The sequence below is a fragment of the Ixodes scapularis genome, unplaced genomic scaffold (genome assembly GCF_016920785.2).
Source record: "Ixodes scapularis isolate PalLabHiFi unplaced genomic scaffold, ASM1692078v2 PGA_scaffold1__304_contigs__length_218370807, whole genome shotgun sequence".
In the NCBI taxonomy this organism is placed as follows: Eukaryota; Metazoa; Arthropoda; class Arachnida; order Ixodida; family Ixodidae; genus Ixodes; species Ixodes scapularis.
This window is the reverse complement of record NW_024609846.1, coordinates 198,563,790-198,582,952: the sequence shown is the minus strand read 5'-3', so window position 1 is coordinate 198,582,952 and position 19,163 is coordinate 198,563,790. Positions and strand designations below refer to the sequence as shown.

General features: G+C 45.9%; 1 protein-coding gene across 1 annotated transcript; it reads left to right on the top strand.

Annotated features, from left to right (window-relative positions):
• Positions 1-16,947: 16,947 nt before the first annotated feature.
• LOC120844423 lies at positions 16,948-18,396 on the top strand. Its single transcript, XM_040216214.1, has one exon. It carries the CDS (start codon positions 16,948-16,950, stop codon positions 18,394-18,396), a length of 1,449 nt encoding a protein of 482 aa, XP_040072148.1.
• Positions 18,397-19,163: the final 767 nt, after the last annotated feature.

Genomic DNA, 19,163 nt, shown 5'->3' with positions numbered 1-19,163 from the left:
CAGCCTCCCCGCAGTGGAAGCACACCGGGCGTCCGTCATCCGTGCGCCACACGTCGGTCTTTCGAGGTCCACGCTGCTCTTGGCGCGGAACGTACTGGGGCGAAGAGACCTCTCTTCGGGGTGCAGCTGAGTACTTCCGGGTGACAGGAGGCTGCGGACGACGAGCAACCGCGGCGTAGGTCAAAGCTGGTGGTTCCGGTACGGCGTCGGCGAGAACGTCTGGCTGCAGCGCTTGCTGGACCCCTTCTCGAGCAATCTCGGCGATCGAGAGTGAAGCTGGACGTTCGGCGGCAGGTACCAGCTTTTTTAGTTCTTGACGGACGATGTCTGGACAATTTCTCGGATCCCCGGAATATTGGGGCTGAGGGCGCAGCTGGACGGCGTGGGTACAGCGACGCTAGGAGCTCGATGGAAGTGAGCGGCTCGTGCTTGCAGGGCCCGTTCAATGTTGGTCACCTCCTTTACAAACGTATCGACGGTTGTCGGTGGACATCGCACCAGGTCCCCGAAGATGCTCTCCTTGACACCTCGTATCAGGATCTCAGCTTCTTTGCTTCAGGGGCTTGAGGATCGGAGCGGTTGCTGAGTCGAAGAACAGCTTCGACAAAGCTAACGACGCTCTTGTTAGGGCCTTGGATCCTTGCTTGAAGAAGCTCTTTGGCGCGTTCTCTCCGATGTTGGTTGGTGAACGTACCTCGGAGCTCAGCCTTCAGTTGCCCCCATGAGGTGATTGACGCTTCATGGTTTTCAAACCAATTCCGTGCTGTGGCCTCCAAAACGAAGTAAACGTTTTGAAGGCACTGCTCCGGTGGCCATTCGTTATGGCGGGCCACTCGTTCGTAATATTGCAGCCAATCTTCTACGTTCTCCTGGGCTTCGCCGTGAAAGTGCGTCGGTCTGCGAGGAGCGACGGGAAGGTACATGACGGCGGCGGCCGGGGTCTGCGACTTGTTGGCCATCGTCGTCTTCTTCGGCTTGGGCTTGTCCGGCAGCAGACCCAATTCAGGGGACTGACCTCTAATACGACGGCTTCTTCGGGCTTCGGTGTCTTCGGCGAAGGTAGCCTTCCGGGGCTGAGCACGTCGCTTGGCCGGGATGTCTTTGGAGGGGTACGATTAACGGGCATAGAATGCAATACCAAGCACCTCCACCAAAATGTCACGAATGACGAGGTGAAACAGAGAATAACTGAGGAAACTGAAACATTTAATGGGGCGAACTTGTGCCCAGAAATAAAAGAAAAAGGCAACAAAAAAAAGCAGAGCGTCGCGAGCGTGGAAGTCGGCGTAATAGCAGAATCGAATGCTATAGGGCGAGACTGACCACGACTCGCAACGCGGAGCACCTTTTGTAGCCGCGTGAGTTTCTGGAACATTCGGCCTAGAACGTTCGGCGCGTAGAATATTCGGAACTCGGTCAGACGAGAAGGTTCTCGAACTCACAAAAACACCAAGTTGAAAGAATAAATAAAAGGGCAGTCCGCTAACCGGAATCGAACCTAGACCTTTCGCACGACAGTCAAGCAAGGTAACCATTCGGCTAAGCACGCGCTCGCTCAGCGACGCGCGTGGCAATGTGATAGCCTTAAAAGCAGAACGCATGCTTAATTTTATAAGGCAATTTCCGACAGGGATCAAGCAAAATTAAGGAAACTTTATATTTTACTTTTATTCGGCCATGTATGGAGTACGCGTCAATTATCTGAGACGCCCACTACAATAATTTGATACACTTGAAAAAATTCAGAACCAATGTGCTAGATTTGTTTTGAATAATTACCAACTTGGAGCCAGCGTCACCAGTATGAAGGGAACTCTAAATTGGGAATCACTTAGCGAACGAAGAAAATCTTTTAGGTTAAAATTCTTTGATAACGTATATCACAATCGCCTCCTACTCAGCAGGGACACATTTCTGCATGATCCTTTTTATGTATCGGGAAGAGCAGTCGAACCACGAAAAATACGACCCTACCCTTGTCGTACTGATATTTTTGCCTTTTCATTTTTTTTTCAAAAACTATCAAAGAGTTAAATAGGTTGCCGAAGGTTGTAGTTTTGCCTGATTTTCAAATTGGTGCTTCATGTTAAAACTATGTGTTTTGTTGTATGTTGTTTTTTGTGTTGTTTTTAATCATGCTAAATAAAAAAAAATTTTCTTTGTGTAATATTAACAAAAAATTTCTGTACACAGAGCTCTCTGCAATAATGCTAAAACGGCGATCCAGATTTCCATGTAAATAAAAAAAACACTCATGGCACCATGGCCGATGTGGTGTATTGCAAAGAAAGATTTCTTAAAAATATAAATTTTCTATTTTGAAGTTATTATGTAGTGTAAACCTGAGTTGGATATTTATTGAATGTAATAATTTATACATTAAAATGGCATTGCTGTTTATTTAAAATGTCACGCGAAATATGTATCAGCGCTCTCACTTTCGTTTTCCCGTAATGGCAGCGGAATCAGCAGGCGCGCCTCCACCAGGGACTCCTGTGTTTCCTTCGCCAGCTCGCTTCCAGACAGTTTAAGAAAATGCGCGTTTGGACGAGAAGCAGGGTAAATTGTGCTCACCTTGTACTCGAAACTTCGTTCTGAGCCTGCGCGAGTCGTACAGAGCGATCCTCCAAAGAACGCCTGAGCTGTGCTGAATGCAGAAGAAAGTGCCACTGGCAGCATGTCTACAGGGTGTCGAGAGCAAGAAGGCCTTTATTCTTCAGTGCCACATACCGTTATTGACGTTGCAAAAAGTAGAGAAACAGTTTCTTTGTGCCGCGCGTGCCTCGTCAGTAACTTCCCAGCAGCTTCCGTAGTGTGTTGTTAGTAGTCGGCGTCGGCACATTCAAATCCGAGACGGATGCCTTGACGTGCGACTCCATACAGGCGAGACATATTACAAGGGCGGTAGTTTGAACTCGGCGGGCCATTCTTCAGGCCTACCTGATCCGTTCCGTGACAGAAAAGTCTCCAATTTTCTGTGTGGCACAAGAAGTGAGGCGAAGAGGTTCTGTGGAGCCTGCTTCCGCTCGACGTGCAAGGCCTCTGTGATAGGATAACATTCCGTGCCATTCAACCGATCCCCCTAAAAAAATTGAAACTGCACAGCTGCGCGTCAACCTCGGCACGTCAAAAGGTTGCAGCCATGATTACCAAATATACTTGAACTTGTGCAGTAATTCGACCAAATTATACCACGTCTGAATTTTCTCCAACACAGCAGACAAAAATGTTCAACCACCACCGCGTTCACGTCGGAACCCCAATCAGAGCCATTTTAACTCGCGCACTGATACACGGCCGAAGAGTGATCTGACGTATCTTCTAAAGTGGCGCTTGATTGGCTGCTCGTACGAAAATGTCATATATGGCCCTGATATATTTTATATATGGCCATATATGATACTATGAGGAGTCAAATATGGCCATATACCGCTATATTCGCGACTCCAACTAACTATAGGTGGCGCCACTCATTTTCCAAGATGGCGGGTTTAGTGAGGGTCAGAGATGCGTGCCGCTGTTGAGCCTGTCTAGTGTGCTGGCTTCACTGAGCGACATAAATTGTTTCTGGTAATTCGAGGAAGCTAATGTTTTATGAGCGTAGGTCACCTCTTTAACCTGAAAACAAGAACGGTGTTTAGCGTATTAATTACGGGAGGGTGCGCGTTTTAATTCTGGAGCGAAACCGAAACTTACCTCTATTTTGGATTTAATTTCTCGACAGATGTCTTAATTTCGGATTCTTTCATGACTCAAGATGTGTCTCACATCGTAATTATTTACTTAAAAAGGTTGTTCGCGGAAACTTTATTTTGTGACATATTGTTCGATCCAGGCTGATATTCGTCGTTGTTGAAAAAATCAGTGCTGATGTTTGTGCGTTCTCGCTGCCTTTTTCTCGCTCAGATAATTGTCAAGGGAAATAATGACAATTATCCCAGCACAAGAATAAGTGAATAATTCCAATTTTTACAATATGTTCACGTAACGTATAAACTAATAAACGCCGCTCTCACTGCAACAGCCCAAGACGAAATCCGAGTCAGACAGCTGAAGTGTGTGTGTGTGTTTTTATAGCACCGCGTGACGCGTAGGACTTCATGTTACATCCAGCGTTTAACTGTTTGTGTATCTTGATAACTATGTCAGAGTTTTTCATATGCTAAAAAGAAAACTGAATTATACCTTTCTGGAAAGACCATTATGGTTAAATAGAGTATTCTCGTGATCTTGGCGTTAATTAGAGGCATACATTGCCGCGATATGTATTATAATCATATTAAAATTCACATATCTGAATAAGTAATTATTCAAGCTCTAATATAATTTGTTGCTTATGATCTAATTTTAAACGCGCGAAGAAATATGACAATGAATACTGTGCTAATTATCATCACTGGTTCCAATTGCTGCATTTTAATTACAAATAAAAAAATAGTCTAAAATCAATGAAAACATTCTAGCTAATGTGAGAAATCCATGTAAAATTACATTAATTGTGGGTAAAGTATATTGTGCTATCAAAGTCGCGACTTTTGACAATCGGCGAAACGTCCAAAGTCGCCGCCAATATACTTCCAGACCAAATGCCCAAAAGTTAAAAAAAAACTTTTTTTAATTACTAGTTTTTTCATAACATTTATTTACTTTTGTATTTGCTCGCCGTCGTTTTGCCAATCTCAGCCTTTCTAGTTCGAAGGAACGCCTACCTGCTTGCACGTCCGCTCACTGCAGCACGTTTCGTTGGCGTTGGAAGCCGGTGAAACAGTAGTGAGTTTTAATATTGCGCATACGAGCGAACTCAAGCCCTGTGTGTTTGCGTTAGCTTTGCGCGTTCCACACTGCGCGTGCGCGGAGCCCGAAATTGCTGTCTTGGATGGCGCATGGCGATGAGGCGCACGCACAACGTGGGGCACGCAACTCTAACGCAAACGCACACCGCTTGCATTTGCTTCTATGCGCAATACTAAAACTCTCCAGTAAAGTACAATCCCAAACCGGCTGCAGCACTACGTTGGGACAGTGAAGAGTGTTGTTTGCATTCGGAAACGACATTTCGCGAGCCATGATCGCGAGCAGTTCCGCCATGCCCGCTGAGCAGGAGAACCGGGGACCCTCACTAGAGCGCTTCCCGTTTCCGCCACGGGAGGGCGAGCGTCGAGCTGGAGACGCGAATATGGGAGCAATTACTGCCAGATATCGCCATATAAGTGTGCAAATACTGCTACATATGACCATATAAGTGCGTAAATACGGTCATATATCACCATATAGGCGTGCAAATACAGCCATATATAACTGTATAAAAGTTCAAATACTGCCATATATAGCTCGTTCGTGATATATACGGGTAAAAATATATCCCCTGATAATGATACATGGGCCCGTTCCGGTCGTACAAGCAAAAGGTGATATGTACTCGCCAAGACACTAGTTGATTGATCTATATTGCATGAGTGTCATGTAATTGGTTAACTATTGTTAAAATTCTTAAAGGGAAGTTATTCCAGATACTTGGACCAACTAATCAATTGCGCAATTTGAAGATTGAAAGACAAATGAAATTTGGTTGTATGTTTGACGTGTGACAAAATGACGAGGTGCATAGGATCGGAAAGCGAGTTTATCAAAAAAGGACATCAGATCGCAGCTTTTTGGCGCCCGTATCCGCGTTAAGCGGTGTCGGTATCGCTGTCGGCATCGATGTAACCGCCCCGCTAAATTTCGCGGGAAATTGAATTGGTGATTATGTCACGTGACGTCAATTTTCCCGATAAACCAAGCTATGTAACTAATTTTGTTCATGTTTCCCTGCTAAATTTAGCGGGAAAACACGAACCGTTAGCTTACTAAAAATGCAAGACACTACTTCGTCGTCCCGAATCCCTTTCCCTTCGAACGGCTCCGAAGCCGTTGCGCCCGGAGAACCCTACGCAGCATCTTTCAAAAACCGTTGGCGCAGCATCACGACCTCCCGTTCGCGAGCGTCGGCGATTCATCGTGTGTTGAAAGTCTGAAGATGTGCTCTTTGTTCTGTCTTTTATGTGTAACTCTTTCGTAAAAAAATCTGAAATTTAAAAACGCGAACCTAACAGTGTACACATAATTTTAAATTTATTGGTAAATATATATATATATATATATATATATATATATATATATATATATATATATTTATTTGTCTATTTATTTGTGGACATCGTGCGCAAAAAATAGTCGCACCTATTTTTTTCATTTAAAGTTCTAACGTGGGCTATATGAAGTATAACATAGTATCTTCAAACTCGCATCGTTTTGGGTTACTTTTGTGCCTAAACAGCTTCTTTGGAAGTTCAAAAACTGGACTTTATAGAACTGACCTGTTCACTCCGATTTGACAGCAAGGTAGACGCTTTGCATGTTTTAGGCCAAACGTGTCTCCGGGTCACGTGACGACAGTCTAGAAGTTGGTGATAAGGCAGAACAGGGCACCTGCCAAGCCCAGGGCCCACTCATAGCATTCACTGCACTATCAACATTGGGTACAAGTGACATCCGTTCATTGTGGTCATTGATGCCCCAGAAGATAAGCCTTTTGTGCGTGCACTTCCGTTTTGGCCTTTCCTTCTCTCCTTTTCTCTATCTCCCTAAGCTGAAAGCGTGGTAGAAGGTATTTACTTGCCGAACCAATCAGCCATAGACTTTTTATCGCTTGACTCCACTCTCTGTGCGCAGGAAATGTCAGAAGCGTGGTCGCGTGGTGTCACAGATGACGCATTAGCCGCTGACAATCTCGGAATGCGTGCTTGGAGATGCGGACTATTCGCGACTCCAGCGACCTATAGGGGGCGCGACCACCAAACAAACATGGCGGCTGAGTCCAGGTCGCGTTGGCTCGGCCGGGCCGCCTGAACAGGTGGCGCGTTCAATTGAACAGATTTTCTTTCGTTTAATGCGGAATTTTATAGGTATTTGAACTGAGACGGTTAAGTGTAGCCGGTGCACATAAACTTGCAAAGCATAGTTTTGCTTTCCCGGTGTTCTTTGTTCTTTTTATGTCAAACTTTCGTTTCGGAGATTTCGTTCAAAACCGAAACTATGGGCTCCGGAGAGACGGTAATATACAAATCAGTTTTGAACATCTTCGGAAGGCGGCGATGACTACAGAATTGTTCCACCGAGAGTAATTTTCAGCTAACTCGGATGCCTCGACCATGCGACTTCTCTGTCCGTGAAATCGAGCTTTCGTGCGTATCCGAGTTTAAGAACGGCTCCAGTCGTCTTTTCAATTCAGGTTTTAGTAGCAATCGAGAAGTCATTTTGACGAGCGGGTTATGTATTATATTACGTACTATGGTCCCACTAAAGCGATATTAGTATATTCTTCGGGTTGAAATATGAGCTTAGTTGACTAGCTATTATGTGAACTGCTGAATATAAGTATATTTGACAGACAGAGAGATACTACTTTAACTTAGCGTAATGGTTCTAGCCGGCAGCACGGAGACAAACTGAAGAGAGTCTTCATCGGAGATTCATGCAGAAACTCTCTGTATTGAACTTTGCTTCGAATCCTGAACGAAGAAAATTAGTATTTCTTGTGGTCGGTCAACCTGAGCAATGTAGACGTATATGCTGCTGGCTTCGATGGGGGTGTAATATAAATATTGGAGGCGCGATAGATCAAAATTCCGTGACAGCTTTTAACGTTACGACACTCGCCCCCACCTTTTAGGGGCGAAGCTCCTTAGGGGCTAGCCATTTCCGTATGTCCGTCCGCCGTCCGGCGTGCCCCTGCTTGTGAGCTCACGAGCTCCTGCTCGTGAGTTCAGCAGCGAGAGAAAGAAAATAAAAGAAAAAAAAAAGAAAAAAGAAGAAAAAAAAATAGGGGGCTCTGAGATGCCATCCCATCTGTCTTAAAAACAGAAAAAGAAGAAAACCACACATTAATTCTTCTACTACCTTCCCCCTAACCAGAGTAGCAAGTCAGGAGATACTTCCCGGCTAATTTCTCTGGCTTCCTTTTTTCACATCAATAAAAAAAAAAATTCTTCTACTACTCTACTGACATGATGAAAACGGCACCATCAGCACTACCTATGACCAAAATCAGTATCAAGAAAAAGAAGAAAAAAAAGAGTAGGGGGTTCTGAGTTGCCATCCCACCTGCCTCCTTACAAAAAGAAAACGAAGAAAACCACACATTCTTCTACTGACATGAATGAAAACGTAGAGTGCCTTCATACACACGCGCGCCTTTGCTTGAGTGGTGACATCTCAGCCATTTTTCCGCTCAATTGTTTTTTATGCCTTTTGAAGTGCGCGCAATCCGGTGTCACTCAGCTCGAGCGCGTAGCTTTGGCTAATGCATAGACGCCATTTTACCGCCCAAATCATGCACCGAGTCCGCGAGAGCGTCACGCGCTGGCACATTCAGTGCAACAATGGATGTCTTCACCCTGAGACAGACAGACATGCAGGCACCCTATGAAAACGGCACCATCAGCACTACCTATGACCAAAATCAGTATCAAGAAAAAGAAGAAAAAAAAAAGAGTAGGGGGTTCTGAGTTGCCATCCCACCTGTCTCCTTACAAAAAGAAAACGAAGAAAACCACACATTCTTCTACTGACATGAATGAAAACGGCACCATCAGCACTACCTATGACCAAAATCAGTATCAAGAAAAAGAAGAAAAAAAAGAGTAGGGGTTCTGAGTTGCCATCCCATCTGTCTTCTTACAAAAAGAAAACGAAGAAAACCACACATTCTTCTACTGACATGAATGAAAACGGCACCATCAGCACTATCTATGACCAAAATCAGTATCAAGAAAAAGAAGAAAAAAAAGAGTAGGGGGTTCTGAGTTGCCATCCCACCTGCCTCCTTACAAAAAGAAAACGAAGAAAACCACACATTCTTCTACTGACATGAATGAAAACGTAGAGTGCCTTCATACACACGCGCGCCTTTGCTTGAGTGGTGACATCTCAGCCATTTTTCCGCTCAATTGTTTTTTATGCCTTTTGAAGTGCGCGCAATCCGGTGTCACTCAGCTCGAGCGCGTAGCTTTGGCTAATGCATAGACGCCATTTTACCGCCCAAATCATGCACCGAGTCCGCGAGAGCGTCACGCGCTGGCACATTCAGTGCAACAATGGATGTCTTCACCCTGAGACAGACAGACATGCAGGCACCCTATGAAAACGGCACCATCAGCACTACCTATGACCAAAATCAGTATCAAGAAAAAGAAGAAAAAAAAGAGTAGGGGGTTCTGAGTTGCCATCCCATCTGTCTTCTTACAAAAAGAAAACGAAGAAAACCACACATTCTTCTACTGACATGAATGAAAACGGCACCATCAGCACTACCTATGACCAAAATCAGTATCAAGAAAAAGAAGAAAAAAAAAGAGTAGGGGGTTCTGAGTTGCCATCCCACCTGCCTCCTTACAAAAAGAAAACGAAGAAAACCACACATTCTTCTACTGACATGAATGAAAACGTAGAGTGCCTTCATACACACGCGCGCCTTTGCTTGAGTGGTGACATCTCAGCCATTTTTCCGCTCAATTGTTTTTTATGCCTTTTGGAGTGCGCGCAATCCGGTGTCACTCAGCTCGAGCGCGTAGCTTTGGCTAATGCATAGACGCCATTTTACCGCCCAAATCATGCACCGAAACCGCGAGAGCGTCACGCGCTGGCACATTCAGTGCAACAATGGATGTCTTCACCCTGAGACAGACAGACATGCAGGCACCCTATGAAAACGGCACCATCAGCACTACCTATGACCAAAATCAGTATCAAGAAAAAGAAGAAAAAAAAAAGAGTAGGGGGTTCTGAGTTGCCATCCCACCTGTCTCCTTACAAAAAGAAAACGAAGAAAACCACACATTCTTCTACTGACATGAATGAAAACGGCACCATCAGCACTACCTATGACCAAAATCAGTATCAAGAAAAAGAAGAAAAAAAAGAGTAGGGGGTTCTGAGTTGCCATCCCATCTGTCTTCTTACAAAAAGAAAACGAAGAAAACCACACATTCTTCTACTGACATGAATGAAAACGGCACCATCAGCTCTACCTATGACCAAAATCAGTATCAAGAAAAAGAAGAAAAAAAAGAGTAGGGGGTTCTGAGTTGCCATCCCACCTGTCTCCTTACAAAAAGAAAACGAAGAAAACCACACATTCTTCTACTGACATGAATGAAAACGGCACCTTCAGCACTACCTATGACCAAAATCAGTATCAAGAAAAAGAAGAAAAAAAAGAGTAGGGGGTTCTGAGTTGCCATCCCATCTGTCTTCTTACAAAAAGAAAACGAAGAAAACCACACATTCTTCTACTGACATGAATGAAAACGGCACCATCAGCACTACCTATGACCAAAATCAGTATCAAGAAAAAGAAGAAAAAAAAGAGTAGGGGGTTCTGAGTTGCCATCCCACCTGTCTCCTTACAAAAAGAAAAAGAAGAAAACCACACATTCTTCTACTGACATGAATGAAAACGGCACCATCAGCACTACCTATGACCAAAATCAGTATCAAGAAAAAGAAGAAAAAAAAGAGTAGGGGGTTCTGAGTTGCCATCCCACCTGTCTCCTTACAAAAAGAAAACGAAGAAAACCACACATTCTTTTACTGACATGAATGAAAACGGCACCTTCAGCACTACCTATGACCAAAATCAGTATCAAGAAAAAGAAGAAAAAAAAGAGTAGGGGGTTCTGAGTTGCCATCCCATCTGTCTTCTTACAAAAAGAAAACGAAGAAAACCACACATTCTTCTACTGACATGAATGAAAACGGCACCATCAGCACTACCTATGACCAAAATCAGTATCAAGAAAAAGAAGAAAAAAAAGAGTAGGGGGTTCTGAGTTGCCATCCCATCTGTCTTCTTACAAAAAGAAAAAGAAGAAAACCACACATTCTTCTACTGACATGGCGAGTTCACTAGAGAGAAAAAGAAGAAAACCACACATTCTTCTACTGAGGAGTAATTACCGTTCTTTTCTCTGCCCTCACGTTTTTGAGTATTTCAAGCTTTGAATACATTTGGATACGCTCGGACATAAGGAGAAGAGACCCGAAAGCACCAGCCGTGGCCAGGGTCAACCGGTTGCAGCTCCTCACGGCAGGGTCCCTTCGGGGAACCCGAAATACGACATAACCTCTCAACCCGGTACTTCTGCACTGGCATCTGCGACCGGATCTTCATGTTTTTCACAGACATCTCCAAACGAAGACCACACGTACGTCACTCAAGACACGTACGTCACTCAAGACACTCCATCCGCGCGCTCTACTCTCGGTAAACGACGCGGCGGTGAAGGCGACAATTCTGCTTTAACGCCTGCCAAACAACTGGCGGCGGAGAGCGACTCGATGGAACAAGAGCTCATCGAGGGCGATCTTGAGGGGTTCGTTCTCGTTGAGCATCGCCGTCAGAGAACAACTGGAATCCCTGTCCTCTTTGTGCCTGCAAATGAAGGACATCGTTTGCAACATCAAAATCCATTGAGCTTGAGCGCCGAGGTAAACGCGGAGGCGGCGGCTGCCATAATAAGACATCGTTTCACTGCCAGAGGCGGACTTCTAGTAGAAGTCGCTGAAACCGCCACAGTGGACCGCCTTTTGAAGGTTCGCTGCCTCGGCGGAGTTCCCGTTCAAGCCACAGTGCCCAGAACATATCTGCAGAACTGTGGCATAATCAGAGGCGTACCCCTTTGGCACACGGACGCCGAGCTGGCCACGTTCCTGCAGCAAGACGGGGTCATTGCAGCCCGTCGACTCTACCGACGTTGAGGAAAACCTGGGGAAGCTGCCCAACCAACAGACAAGGCAGTCTTAACTTTCCGCCCCAACACAGAACGCCCATGCAGAATAAGCCTCGGATTCACCAAACACGAGGTAAGCGAGTACATCGAAGCGCCGACCAGGTGCTTCAAGTGTCAAGTGCTTGGCCATGTTGCAAAATATTGCAAAGGAGACGCCAAGTGCAAGAAGTGTGCTCAACCACACTTAACGAGGGACTTCCCGGGAGAAACGGCAGTCAAGTGTGCAAACTGCGGTGGTGAACACCCTGCAGACTATGTAAATTGCAAGGTGCGCCTCAGAGCCCTAGCCAGAACAAAGCAGTTTGTTCATGGACCAAAGCTCGCTTCGCCATCGAACGAGAACACAATTCCAAAAAGCGCTACTTTTAGTGCAACGGACACTGCAGATGCCCAAGAAACGCCTAGCGTTGCCGAACAAGGTGCGAAGCCTAAGGGGCCGCCACAGAAGACCAAGAAGAAGACTCGGGCATCTACAACAATCCCACCAACGCCAAACCAAGGACCTCCTCGCAAGCCCGCTACCTCTACAGATGAGCTCAAAGCTACAGACGTATCTTCCCGCACGACCAACAGGCGCACATACAGCGACGTTGTCAAAGCTGATAAGCGTCCCCAGCAACCTGCACCTTCCGTATTCTGCTCCATGACAATTGGCGATATCATCTGCCTTGTCTTCTCCGCCCTACGAAGTTTCACGGCACAACTACCACCATGTGCCTTCAAAAGCATTCTGCAAGGAATCCTAGTATTCGAACCCGCAGTTATCGCGATGGCAGGAAATTCGCATCAGAATAATGGTTGACGTTTCGTCATTCCAAGAGAGTCTTAAAAATGCGACCGTTTTTCAGTGGAACGCGAGAGGACTTCGTCCTCGGCTTTCCGACTTCCGACAGCTCATGTTCAAATATCACTTTCCTATCTTAGCTATCAGCGAATCACGCGTTCCATCCGACTTTCGACTTTCGGGATATGAAATATTTCAGTCGGTTCGTCCTAATGGCATTAGTAGAGTTTTTCTTGCGCTCCGGAAAGACCTAACCTATGTGTCACATGATATCACCCCTCATCCGGACAATGAGTATGTGAGTGTCACAGTTCGAAAGGGGAAAGTTACATTCACCGTTATTGCTGTATACATAGCTCCGGCCTGCGGCTTCGATATCTCGAGATTAGATAATATTATTCGACAATGCAAATCCCACATTTTGTTAGTAGGTGATTTCAATGCCCACAATGTGGCGTGGGGTAGTGTAAGGACGACGCCACGGGGACGAGAGCTACTCGATCTGGCGGACCTATGTCTCCTGAATGATGGTTCACCTACGTTCATTCGAGGTAGTCGCTGCAGTAGTTGTTTAGACGTTGCGTTCATGTCGCGCGAGCTCCTGTCCCAAAACTCTTGGCTTTTTGATATAGAGACTCATGGCCGTGACCATATGCCTACCTACATAACGGTCAGAGGGTTCCAAGCAAATTATTATAATCATGTTCTCACTTCATATATAGATTGGCCATGTTTTCGAGACAATGTGGAACTGCGCCTGCAAGGAACAAGCACTTACGAGAAGTTTGTCTCAACGCTAGAGCTATCAGCGACGGAAGCGACCAGGACTGTCCTTCTCCCAGCCTCGCGCACCGTTGTGGATGCGGAATACGAAAAACTTCGAGCGATTCGTCGACGGGCAGAGCGTCGCGCTCGACGAACCAAGTTAGCTGCTGACGTAAGAGTAGACAGGCGCACTCAAAAACATATCCGCCGTCACTTGGATAAACTAGGTCGGAAGAAGTGGAGAAAAACATGTGCTTCCTCATTTGATCCCCGTGCTCCACTGTCAAAAATATGGCACGTTGCTCGCGGACTAAGATCCAAACCGCAACAAAAAACGCCTTTTCTTGCGTTATCACTCCACACAGGTCGCTCGCCACGTGACATCGCTGAAGAGTTTTGCGCTTCACTCGTTCTACCAGCCTTAAACGACGATGTTTCACTGCATTTAAGCGCTGAACATACTTCTATTTCAGCTCCCATGAATGCCATCTTCAGTGCGCCAGAATTAGATGAAGTTTTAGCCTCCCTTGATCACTCTTCTTCGCCTGGTCCAGATAAAATCACTTACGGTACACTTGCCCACCTAGGACCAGCAGCTCGCCAGCTGCTGCTTCAGATATTTAATGACTCATGGACAAACTGTCGTGTTCCACAAGCGTGGAAAATAGCGAACATCGTTCCTGTACTCAAAGCGGGTGAGTCTCCTCTTGATTTGAAGTCTTACCGGCCAATTTCTTTAACTAGCTGCGTCGGCAAATGCATGGAGCGGTTAATTCTGTCACGGCTGGAGTGGTTCCTCGAATCAAGCTCAGCATATCCAGCTACAATGACGGGGTTCAGGCAAAGCCGTAGCTCGATTGACAACGTCATCGATCTTGTAGCCCATGTTGAAGACCAGAAGCTTCGGGGAAAGTTTACTATAGCAGTGTTTCTCGATGTACGTGGAGCTTTCGACAATATCCGACATTCAGCCGTTTTACAAGGACTCCAATCAGTTGGAATTAGTGGGCGACTGTTTGACTGGGTTGCTGACTACCTCCATAATCGAACAATCTACATGCACACCAAAGAAAGCGACACCTCATATCATGTTTTAGCGAAGGGCGTACCCCAAGGGGGCGTTCTTAGTCCGGTTCTTTTTAACATCGCACTTATCGGGCTTACGAAGGCTGTACCAGATTCCGTGCACCTTACACTTTATGCCGACGACATCTGCCTATGGGCAACCGCTGCCTCTCTTAAGCAGGTACATGCTCAACTACAGAAGGCACTTTTTCAAGTATCCCAATTTCTTCACGATCGGGGGCTTGAAATTGCTCCAACAAAATCAGCAGCTGTAGCTTTCACGAGGATGAAAATGAGCCGTTACCCTCTTTCCCTCCATGGTACAGATATTCCTTACACTCCAAATCATCTTTTTCTCGGAGTTTATATAGACAAGGGCCTAACATGGAATCCGCAACTAAAACATCTTAAGACGAAGCTTTCTGCATTTATTAGTTTAGGGAGGTTTATAAGCGGCACAACCTGGGGGACATCCGTAGCTGGACTTCTGCGTTTATATAACAGCTTATTCGTTGGCGTTCTCCGCTACAGCTTGCCAGTTATGCATGGTTTAAGTCCCACAAACATGAAAAAGCTTGAATCTCTTCAAGCACAGGCGCTCAGAGTATGCCTTGGGGTACCTCGTTCAACCTCGACCATTGATACAATAGCTGAAACTCACTGCCTACCTATCAGAGCCATTCGCGTTCAGGAGACTCTACGAAATCACATAAGGCACCTTACACGGCATGACTCGCACCACCTAGCGGACATACCGGAGAGGTGTTTCTACAGCCGAATTGCACAGGCCATTATTGATCACAAAGAGAACATTCCAGATGCATATCAGGACTCTCTCATCCTCGCTACGCCTCCTTGGTTGTTGCCCCCTCTTGTGCTCCACACAGACATCCCAGGAATAATTAAAAAATCAGCGCTCCCTCCAGTTGTTCTTCGTCAGCTTTCTTTGTCTGTTTTATATACGCGGCACTCTTCCTCCTGCCATTTATACACAGATGCATCGACTACACATGAAGGATCATCGATTGGATTGGCGTCCCCGGCGCTTTGTCTGAGCGCGGGCCACAAGTTGTCTCACAGAATGTGCTCCACTGCGGCAGAGTTGGTAGCCATTCGTGAGGCGCTTTCTTACATATTAGATGTGTCTCCTCGCACTTGGACAGTTATTACTGACTCTAAGTCAGCTCTCCAATCGCTGCAGTCTCCACGTAGAAAGAGTCCAAATAGGCAATTAGTTCTACAAATTCTGAAAGTTCATGCAGATGCTAACCTTTTAGGACATTCAATTTCTTTCCAATGGATACCTCGCCACTGTGGCCTACAAGGAAATGAAATGGCTGATGCTATGGCTGCACGTGGCCATGACCACGTTAAGCAAGTTATGGCTCCATTTACAAGATCAGACATTCGTGCAGCTGTGGCACTCCTGGGGAGGTCTACTGCAGCGCGTCATTGGAAAGCGGTCGCCCACCAGAGCTCGTCCTTAAAAATAATTGACCCAAATTTAACGTTCCAAGTTCCACGCGGTCTCAAGAGGCGACGGGAGGCAGTCCTTCATAGAATGCGCCTAAAAGTGTCTTACACAAACTACTACCTTCATCTCATCGGAAAGCTCGAATCACCCAACTGTCCCCTATGCGGAACCATTGAAGACATCAAACACGTATTACTTGAATGCCCTAAGTATACTGATAATCGGCACCAGCTCTACAAAGACATTCATCAGACAACTGGATCAGCCCTCACTCTTCAACATCTTCTCGGACCATGGGATGACGAAAGCCGCGCTGCGAAGTCAACGAATGCCCTTCTAAAGTTCCTGTCAGCAACAGGCCTTGACAAAAGACTCTGACCTAAGGTCGCAAACGTTGCCCGCCTTTTTTTTTTTCTAATTTATGTACTGCGCGTGCGTGTGAGTGTGTGTGTGGGCCTGAGATGGAACGCCTTCTTTTCATACTTATATCTTTCATTCCCTAACTCCCCTCCCCACTCAGAGTAGCCAGTCAGGAGATCAACTCCAGGCTAACATCTCTGATTTCCTTTCTCTACATCAAATAAAAAAAAAAAAAAAAAAAACTACTGACATGAATGAAAACGGCACCTTCAGCACTACCTATGACCAAAATCAGTATCAAGAAAAAGAAGAAAAAAAAAAGAGTAGGGGGTTCTGAGTTGCCATCCCACCTGTCTCCTTACAAAAAGAAAACGAAGAAAACCACACATTCTTCTACTGACATGAATGAAAACGGCACCTTCAGCACTACCTATGACCAAAATCAGTATCAAGAAAAAGAAGAAAAAAAAAGAGTAGGGGGTTCTGAGTTGCCGAAAAAACGACGACGACGAGTAAGAACAATAGGTGACTTTTCTGATCACTTCCTTCATATCAACTGAAGTGATCGTATAATTTATTCGCCAACTAACTACAACTTTAGCACTTCATATTTACAATCCTTCGCCCCACGCCCTGAGCGCGTGTGGGGCTTTTGGCTCTTCAACACCATGCAAAACACCGAGCTGAACGATCACGGAACACACTCGTCAGAGCAAGTCATAGAACATTCTTACTCTGCTGAACCGAGCAACCCAAATGACGTTCCTATGGATTCTAGTGCTGCAGACCTTCTTCCTTCATCACTTTCACAAGGCAGTGAAGCGTCATTGACACCCGGCCAAGGCACACCTCGTGGAACCGACGACGACATGGAAGAATCTGCAACAGCTCAAAGATCTGAGCACGACCGCTACACACTGGTAACATCGAGAAAGCGTCCCAAACCAAGCGAGTCACCGCCTAAGGCTTCACAAGTAGGACCAACCGTCATATTTGTACCAGCGAACCACACAGATTCCCTCACCAAACTTAGCATCATGAGAGTTTCCTCCGAGCTGGAAAACCACTGCCCAGAAAGCATCCAGATGATACGCCCAAACAACCGACTGAACTTGATCGCAGTAGACACCAGAAACGCACAGGCCACTCGATCGCTTCTAAAACTAACATCTCTGTGCGGAGTCACTGTGAAGTCGTACGAGCCCGGACCCCGCGATGGAGCCGTCGGCGTCATCAAGGGTGTTGGCGACGACGTTGATGATGCTCTCCTAAAAGCTGGGCTAACCTCGGAGATACCCGTGGTCCACGCCAGAAGACTAGGTAAATCTCAGGTAGTCAGGATCCTTTTTAATGGCCCAAAAATGCCCAAGTACGTGCTGCTCTCACGGGTCAGGTACCAAGTTTGGGATTTCGAAGAGCGCCCCTTGCAGTGCGCCAACTGTGGCCGTTTCGGCCACAAGACTGTGGTCTGTACGAAGAATCAGATGTGCAGTCGATGTGGAGGCAGCCACAGTCGAGCGAGCTGCGAAGCTTCTCCCCTGTGTGTTAACTGCGGCAGTGAACATGATGCCCTTGTAGCTTCCTGTCCCAAACAAGTTGAACAAAGAGAACTTGCCAAGAACAAAAGAAGATTTCACAGCAACGATCAGAGCGGCCACAAATACACGCCAGAAGTGGGGCCACCTCTAGAGATTTTAAGGCCCCTACAACCACTCAAACAAGCCAGCAAGGAAACTGCCATCCAGCACCCTGCTGCTCAAGCAATGACACCCAATCTTGAGCCCCGCAAGGAAAGGGGGCCCCCACAGTGTAGCTATAGAGACGCTCTAAAAAATGTGCCGGACAAGAAACATCCACCTACGCCCCCACGTAGCACCCCAACTGCAGCAATGCAATCAAATACACAAGAACATACTAAGGTAAACAAAGACGGAACAACGAATGAGCGCTCTACTGATAACGCTAAACAAGAAACAGGGTCATTTTGTAGGACAGCAATTAATGTCGTAATTGATTATGTTCGCCGCTTACTTAATGACAGCCAATCAGAGTGGGCGAAAGTTTTACTTAAACTGGTCGACTTCGCACTTCCGTACATCTACACCTTGGTAATGTAGACCCATTTGAAGTTATTCTAAATGCAGCGACTATTTTCCAGTGGAATGCTAATGGACTTAAATCGAGGCTTGGAGATCTAAGACAGTTCACGTGGAAACACCAATTTCCTTTAATTACAATATCAGAGTCTGGAATTCCAGACAAAAATGCCATAAAGCTTTCAGGATATACCTTCGTTACCTCACAAAGGTCAAATGGGGTAAGCAGAGTTTTAATAGGCGTAAGAAAAGATTTAAGTTACATAGAACATGAAGTGGCACCTCATGACACAAATGAATATGCTTGCATAACAGTTAAAAGTAAATCGCGCAAGTTTACGTTGATATCGGCGTACATACAACCAAGAGCAGCATTCGATACCCAACGGCTAGAAAGGCTTATTCAAGACACTCCTTCCCCTCATATACTTTGCGGAGACTTTAATGCACATCACGAGCTTTGGGGTGGCACTCGAAATGATAAACGGGGTAACACGATTAGCGAACTCACCTCAAAATTGAATCTGGTGCTACTCAATGACGGAAGCCCCACGTTCTATAGAGGAACAACGGTGAGCAGTGCTCTCGATCTGAGTTTTGTCTCTTCAAACTTTCTTCAAAACGTTTCATGGACTACAGATCTCGAAACTCGAGGTAGTGATCATTATCCTATTCTTCTCACAGTTCGTGATTTTGCCGGTTGTAAGACATCCAACGCCCTTTCATATACTGACTGGAACCTTTTTTCAGAACTAGCAGGGAAATGTATAACAGCAGCAACAACAAAC

What these genes read in the sequence shown, in the direction of transcription:
- LOC120844423 (XM_040216214.1), top strand. Translation starts at nt 16,948, where the DNA reads ATGCAAAACACCGAGCTGAACGATCACGGAACACACTCGTCAGAGCAA.